The sequence below is a fragment of the Zootoca vivipara genome, chromosome 6 (assembly GCF_963506605.1).
Source record: "Zootoca vivipara chromosome 6, rZooViv1.1, whole genome shotgun sequence".
In the NCBI taxonomy this organism is placed as follows: domain Eukaryota; kingdom Metazoa; phylum Chordata; class Lepidosauria; order Squamata; family Lacertidae; genus Zootoca; species Zootoca vivipara.
The window spans coordinates 58,600,991-58,609,260 of NC_083281.1; the positions used below are offsets into that span (position 1 = coordinate 58,600,991).

At 49.4% G+C, this 8,270-nt stretch overlaps 1 protein-coding gene across 1 annotated transcript in view; it reads right to left on the reverse strand.

Moving 5' to 3' along the window:
* SLC7A5 (solute carrier family 7 member 5) overlaps window positions 1-7,732 on the reverse strand; it is a 49,576-nt gene extending 41,844 nt beyond the window's left edge. The window contains exon 1 of the mRNA XM_035117901.2: window positions 6,519-7,732. Within this exon, the coding sequence (XP_034973792.1) occupies window positions 6,519-7,116 (598 nt within the window). The 5' untranslated portion in view covers window positions 7,117-7,732. The remainder of the gene's footprint in view (window positions 1-6,518) is intronic.
* Between the last annotated feature and the right edge of the window lie 538 nt (window positions 7,733-8,270).

Genomic DNA, 8,270 nt, shown 5'->3' on the forward strand with positions numbered 1-8,270 from the left:
TGTGGGACCATGAGGGGTTGCCTGGCAACAGCACGTGACACCCCTCCTCCCCTACGTGCGTCTCTCCCCCCCACCCCACCCAGTCTCCATTTTCGCTTTAAGGCTTGCTGAGCTCAGCCATGCCTGCCTGCGAAGTACCTGGCACTAAAATGGCAGAAGTCAAAAGAGAGCCTCCGCCACCATGTCGCATGGTCCAGTGCGAGGCTGGCCCCTGCTCCCAACATGGCAGGCAGCACCTGCAGAATCCCCAATGGAGGCAAGTTTCCCTGAATGAGACTTGGGAATGAGGCTTGGGAGCTGATCACTCCCACAAAGCTCTGTGCAGGAACAGAGTTTAGGAACAGCGAGAGATTGGGAATCTGATTGACCCCAGCGACAAAAGCTGAGGCTGCTGAAGAGGCAATCTTGGCTGTGAGTCCTGGAAGACCTGCTCCCTCTCCTGTAGGCCTTTTCTACCTGGCCTGGGAGGGTGGGGCCAGGACTGACTCCAGCTACAAAAGCTGAGCCTGCTGAACACTCTTGGGCTGGGGGGGGGGTGTTGTTGCTGTTGGTTTTTTACATCTTTGTTTTAGATCTTGGGATTTATGTGGAGATGGTTCGGTTGTGTATTTTTAATGTTTTATTTACCTTTTATGACTCCTTTGGGTTAGGTTGTGGTTATGTATTTTTGCCATGCTGTAAGCTGCCTTGAGAATATTTTGAACAGCGGAAAGGCGGCATGCAAATAAAATGATGTATGTAATTTTCTAGAGGGATTCTAAGATTGATTGCTGCCGCTTTGGACGGCGCTGACGGGTGTGGGTGGCTTTAAATGGAGAACTCATGACAGACAAAAGAAGCTATGCATAGCTACTAGCTGGATTAGGACCTGGGAGACAAGGGTTCAAATCCCCACTTGGACATGAAGCTCGCTGGGTGTCTTAGGGCCAGTCACTGCCTCTCAGCCTAACCTACCTTGCAGGGTTGTTGTGAGGATTTAAAAAAAATGGTATATGAATGCGATAAATAAATACTATAAATGCAAATGGGCATGTTTGGCCTCCACTTGTCCCTGAACACCAGTCACTGCAGTTGCAATTTCTCCTGCAATGGAAAAGGTCATTGTTTGCCTGTTCGGATGATCATGGCAGAAGGCGGTGATCCAAAGCACACTTACATGGAGGAGAGTTACCCTCCCAAGTAACACTTATCAGATCAAGGTCTTAGCACTGGCTCCAGGCCAGCACCTCCCCTCCTCCTAAAGCTCTTGGGAGGCCAGAGTGTGTGGCTGGAATCTCTGCCTTTCAAATTTTCAGTCTAGGAACAGGTAATGGTAGGGTTGAAATAATCCCTCTGAGCCACATCATGGTTAACTCAAGCATGTATATGGACGGGGAACAGGGAGGGAAGGAGGACCACATCAAAAGGCACCAATTAGCAGGGATCTAGTAACCTCCCAAAGCAAAAGAAAAGATATAGAAGGGTTTAACCAAAAGCTTCAGGAAAAAAAGCCAGCCAGCAGCTCACTCCAAGTACCCTAAACTCAGACCTTGTGAAGTTAGAAAACCATTTTTACTTGACGTACATTAAAAGCTTCTGTACCAGGAAGAGGTTAAGTCAGGATAGCAACTAGATTCTAAATTGTGAACCTATTTGATGTTGCTACGCAAGATAATCCAGGCAGGTGTCAAACAAAAAACCTTGCATCCAAATACTGCACAACCTGATGCTGAGTTTGCTGCTTCCAGACAATCCAGGTATTTTCAGCTGTGCTCAACCCAAGAAGAGGCTCATCTGCACACACTATTGACCCCCCCCCCCGTGAAAGTGCCCCCAAGTTACCATTTTCTTTTCTCCCCCAAGTTACCACTGGGCCTCAAGGTGACATGTGGAGCCAGTAACATCTAGAAGGCAGGGACCAGACTTAGATGGCAGAGCACTTGCTGTGCATGCAGAATGCCTTGGGCCAATCCCTGGCATCTCCAATTAAATGAATCAGGTATCAGGTGACAAGTAAGGCACAACCCTGGAGAGCTTACTTGTCAGATCAATCAATATTTGGCTAGAATATGGACAAATAGGCTGGACTGGGATAAGGCAGCTTCCAATGTACCTCTCTCCCATACACACACACTCCAATGTTGTGGACAACATCATTAAGCAAAGATGGAAAGCTGATGCTCCCGCATTTTATATAGAAAACATTCCTGTAAACAAGGAAGGGAATGCAAGGTAAGTATGATGAGGCAGGTGGAATCTGCCCTGCCTTATGGGTGTGAAAAGTAAGAAGCTTATATTTATAGTTAAGAATTTTTGCTGGGCTGCACCAAGCAAGGCCAAGCTACCCCACCAATAGTGCCAAAATCAAAACAAGCATCAAGCCAAGGGGAGGTTTTGCTCTTGGTGAAACCACTTGTGCAGTTTTCAAATTCCAAAACACTCCTCCCCTTGGTTGCTTCAGACTAAGTGCCCTGGGGCGAGAGGAGAGAAGAGGAGACTCTACCCCAATGGAGCAAGTGCAATTTGAAATTAGAAGCCCCATGAATGTTTAATGCTTATTTAGCGCCAGTCAAGGCAAAGCAGGTGCCATACAGGCCCCATCGTCATCTGATGAAATTCTACTTGTGACATCACACCTTACAGGGTATCACAGGGCTGTGACCCCCAAACGGTCATATTTTTCACTGTTGCCCCTGTACTTTGGGATGTGAAGCCACATTGTAAAGACAGACTCTGCTTTAATTTGACTCATCTCTATATGTTTTTATACTACTGTTTTACCGGTTCTTTGTAGTATTTTCCTTTTCAGTGATACGGTTATGGTATCGTACAGTGCTTGGATATTTTATAAATGCTTTGGAATTAAAATAAGTGACAGGTATAGCCTCCGCAGCCAGACACAGGCCATGAAGTATGCAAGGCAAAATGAATTGGGGAGAGGAGAAAGGTTGCAAAATGACAGATGGCGGGAAGCCAAGGGAATTAAGAGGGAGTGGCAATGTACACGCAAGGGGAGACTTAAAAGCACTGTTGACTCCTCCACGGAACACAATTTGCCCTGAGCTATCTATGCACAAGGTTAAGCCGGGAGGAGTGTAAACAATAACAGCCTGCATCTCTTGGATCCTACTGAAAATCCTCCATGGACAGAAAGGGAGAAACAAAAGTAAACACAGTGAGGCACAATCTGGACTCTGCCATCAGCCAGGTAATCTAGAGAGCCACTGGGAGGCTGCGCTTTCTGCTTCCCAGGAAGAACATGAGGGCAAAAGGGAGACCAACTGGGCCCCCATCCCTTGCCCAGTGAAGGAGCAGCTGGTCCAGGGCTTACTTTCCTCTGCCCTACCCATTTTTTTCCTTTTGTATCATGTCTGCTAGGCATGTGTGCCTGCACGATCTTTTAATATATGTGCATGGCAACATAAGAAGCTGCCTTATATCAAGTCACACAATTGGCCCATCTAGCTCTGCACTGTCTATATACCGTGTTTCTCATAGTATAAGACACGTCTTATATTTATTTTTTCCTCAAAAAACACACACTATGGCTTATTTTCAAGGGATGTCTTATTTTTTCCTCCTCCTCCTGCCGCGGCCGGCATTGCTGCTGCGCCTATCACTATGTCTTATTTTTTGGGTATGGCTTATATTCCTTGAATGCTTAAAAATCCTGCTATGCCTTATTTTATAGGTATGTCTTAAAATATGAGAAACAGGGTATTGGCTGGCATTGACTCTCCCTGGAAGTGTCAGGGATTGAACCCTTTGGATGCAAAGAATGAACTCTGCTTCTGATCCACCAGTTTTAAAAATTTAGGTGCTTAATAAGCTTATTATGCAATACTTCTAAAAACAATAGATTAACAAAACAGCAACAGAACTAAGAACAGTTCTTTGCCAATAGGGAAAAGGCACATTTGCTAGGAAATGGAAATACTATAGGCATGGGGAACCCTAGATATTGTTGGACACCAACTCCCATCAGCCCCAACCACACACAGCCAACAGTCAGGGATGATGGGAGTTGGAGTCTCCCAATAACTGGGAGGGCCACAGGTTCTTCATACTTCAGGTAAAGGATCCATTCAGAAAACAGCTACCGTAATCCACAAGTCAAGTCAGGTAAGAGTTTTAACTCAAATCAGTTCCAACAAAATGCATCTGTAGCACATTTACACCACAGTCTCTCACGCAGCTGCTACTACAGCTCCCAAGATTCTCTAGAGGGAAAATGTGCTTTGAATGTACAGTGTTTAAATGACTCTTTAGATAAATAGCAATACCTACTTTGCTTGTGGAGGAGGCATCTACACCTCGTCCATGAAGGACAAGGGTATCGGCAGCTCCTAGCCACCACGAGCCGCTGTGATAACAGGATGCTGGACTACTAGACAGACCCTTGGGCCTGATTCATCATGGTGGTTCCTATCAGAGCCAGCTATTGGGCAAGTGGAGAAATAGCAAAAAGAGTAAACAGAAAACTTCATAAACACACAAGTCACCCAAAGAATGATAAGATAAGAGCTAAATTTCTGGATCAGAAATACACACACACAATTTCTAAAATATTGATTTTTTTCATGGCAAGGAGATCTCTTCTCTGGGGCCAAGTGAAACTGGGACCACATACATACAAGATGAAAGTGGAACCAGCTTTTGATAATTGTGGCTCTTCCTCTTCAGAAACACTACCTGCCAGGTAAAAAAAAAAGGTATGGTATATTTTCCAGTCTTTTTTCTTTTAAAAAAAATATTTAATCATTTTTTCAATACAAACATCAACCGCAAAAGACACATACAACCATAATAACAATAATAACACAATTTGACAATTCAGATTTGAATACACTGATATACCTATGACTACGCCATTTTAAACAATATTTTCCCACCTTTCTCTCCTCCCCCTACTTCCCACCACTATCCACCTTATTGCTTAAATATTCATTCCAGATTTCTTCATATTTATCCATTCTTATTTTGCGTCAACATGCAGTTCATTCATATGTAGCTAATCTGTCCATATTAATCCAATCCATGTGGTCAAAGGAATCTTTTTGCGGCTCTTCCAATTCATCAAAACAAGTTTTTTTTGCTTCTCATATAGCACGGTACATCCATTTTTTTTGATCCCATGAAATCTCCCACGTTTCCGTAATATAATTTAGAATTAAACTCAGTTCCCCTAAATAAGAATTTCTTTTTATTACTCTTGCTATAAATATCCTCACCTCGCACGAAAATGATCTCATCATTGGGCAGTCAATCAACATATGTGCCGGTACTAAGTTAGCATTTTTACTCCCACATCTCCAGCAGTTGTCTGCACTTGTTATTTTCTTCTGGTATAGTTTTGCTGGAGTCCAGTGGACTCTGAATATTATTTTCTGTTGACTAAGCCTTAGTCTTAGATCCATAGAGGCTATTTCTGTTGATTTTATACTTGACTCCCAGTGTTTTTGACAGAATCTAGAGGGGGGAGGCACTAAGAGTCAAGGAAACATTATTTCCCTAAGAACAGTCCTCTAAAGCAGAGGGTGGGGATCTTGCTGAGCCCTCACCCCCAGATGCTGTCTCTGCATATTCCAGACCCCATCATCTCTGACCACTGAACATGCTGGTTGCTGCTATGGCAAATGGGACTTGGAGTCCAACGAAACCTGGCAGGCCACAGCAGGATCTCCTGCCCCCTCCTCCAAAGAAAAATGCCCCTCCATACCCCTTCATCTTGTTTTCCATAAAAGCCTGAACTGCACAAAATGCAACTTTCACAGTGGCTAATTCATTCTACTGAGTCTCCGCCCCCCGCCCCCTTGTTATTCCGGCTCTCCCTGAGTCACAGGGCCGGCTCTACAAGTCAAACCTCACCTGACGGCGGCAACATGTGCTGAGGCTCCGACACACACACATTCCCGATTTCCAAGCACCCTCCATTACTACCAACGTCTCCCGATTACTGGTAGCGTTTAAGGAATTATTGCTATTTACTATACAGGGTTGCATCTATCCGAGTTCTATTCAGATTAAATTAATGAACCAAAATTAGGCATATCTATTAACTTCAGTGGGTCTACTCCAAGTAGGACGCCACTTTGCTTATAAAACTTTGGCGTTTCGCACCATGTTCTCTGTTTAACCAACGAATGCCTTAAGATTTACCAGCTCTCTCGCTTCGCCACCACAGCACCCAACCGAAGAGACCTCCTTAGTCCCAGGAGGCCATTTTTTATATACCGGGTCCTCCCTCGACTTAGGAGGCCGGTCCTCCTCAGCGCCCCAACCGCGAAGGACCCCCCTGGACCGGCAACAACTGCGCCCCGAGAAGCCCCTTCTCCCACCCCCCACCCCCCACCCCGAGTTAGGCACCTGGGCGGTGTCAGAAATGGCACCGGCCACGTGCTCAATGCAGCCCACTGCTCTAGCTCCCTCCCCCCGCCCCGTTTTCCGAAAGCGAGGCTCACTCAGCACTTCTCCCGGCGTGCCCCTGAGCGCGTACAGAGTGCCTCCGAGGGCCGCGCGCGCCAGGCAAGGATACTCACGGACACAGAGGCAGGCGACGAGCTTGGCGGCGCCGATGGGGACCGGGCAGGCGGGGAAGATGGGCTTGAGGAGGTAGGTGGCGAAGACGAAGGCGACGATGTACTGCGAGGAGGGCCGGATGATGAGCAGCTCGATCCAGAGCTTGAGGAAGGCCGGCAGCGAGCCGTAGACCTCCAGCATGTAGGCGTAGTCGCCGCCCGACTTGGAGATGGTGGTGCCCAGCTCGGCGTAGCAGAGGGCGCCCACGATGGAAAAGACGCCGCAGGCCGCCCACACCACGAGCGACAGCCCCGGCGAGCCGGCCTCCTTCACCACCCCCGTGGGCGTCACGAAGATGCCCGAGCCGATGATGGTGCCTACGATGATGGCCACGCCGTTGAGCAGCGTGATGTTGCGCTTCAGGGCCACGCCGGGCGAAGACGGGTCGTCGCCGCCGGCGCCCGGAGACGGCAGCGGCGCGCAGCCGTTCTCGTGAGCCTCCGGCCCCTCGCCGTTGCCCGCCGCCCCGGAGAGCATCTGCTTTTTCTCCTCCTCCTCCGGCGGCCCCGACGAGGCGGCCGAGCCGCGCTTCTTCACCACGCCGCTGGCGCCGGACATGGCGAGGCCGGCTTGGCAGATGGCGAGGCTGCTACTGCTGCTGTGGGCGCTGCCGCCCGCGGAGAGCCGAGATGGCCGCTCCCCCGAGCCCGTTTGCGCCACACGAAGCTCCTCGCTCGCTCGCTCGCTCGTCGGTCCCGGCACGAGCAAGGCGCGCGACACACCAGCTCCCTTCGCCGCCTTTGGCGCCCTGAACGGCGGCGCCCTCTTCGCGGTCCCTTTTTATGGTGCCCCCTGCTGGGGGGTGGGGAGAATGAATGAGAGGCCCGGCCCCTCCCCAACACGTGCTGGCCGCGCCAGAAAGAGGGGAGACGCGAGATCACCCCCGTTTGGCCGGGAGGAGGAAGGGCGCCCGCCGCCGCGCCTGACAGGAGCCCCAGAGAAGAAGCAGCGGGGCCGCGCGGGAAGGCACTCTGCGCATCCTGGCTGGCACCGGCCGCTTCAAGCCGGTTCTTGGTCGCCCCGCAGAGCCATTGCAAGGAAGGAAGAGGTGGCGGCGGCGGCGGCGGGGCTCCTTTGATCGGATGCAAAGAGCGCACAGCTCGGGGAAAGCGAGATCCCCGCGGGCCAAGCCGAAGGCAAGAGAGCGCCTTCTCCTGCCCTCTCAGAGCCCCAAGGGTAGCTTTACGCATGCACTGGGCGGAGACTGCTTACGCTGACAGGTGCTCTCCTTGCCTTTGCAAGGTTGCTTCCAAGCGCCTTAAGGCCTTGAAGGAACAGAAAGCCCCAGTGCAGCGCGCCAGCAGAAAGCAGCTTCCCAGCTGGCTGCCGCTTCTTATACAGTATACAGACGTTTCTTGCTGAGACATGGCTAACACGTTTTGCATGCTAAGGTAGATGTGCAAAGCCATTCTGACTGACCCAAAATGTGGAGACCATCCCGAGACAGTGCTGCTTGAATAGCATCATCGTTACACCATCATTTTCTTTTTCTTTTTTGCAGAGCTCCTGGCCAGTTTCCTTTCTTCAAATATCATCTATGGGCAGGTCTCAGCAGACTTTGAATTTTGGATCTTTGCTTGTGAGAGAATGGCTCGTCTCACCTTTTAAAATTTGTACAGAACTGAGTGAGTGAAGAATAGCAGCAGTGGCTGGTGCCCATTGGGACTGGCAGGAGAAGGCAGAGATGCCATCAGTTGGCAAAGCCAGGCCCT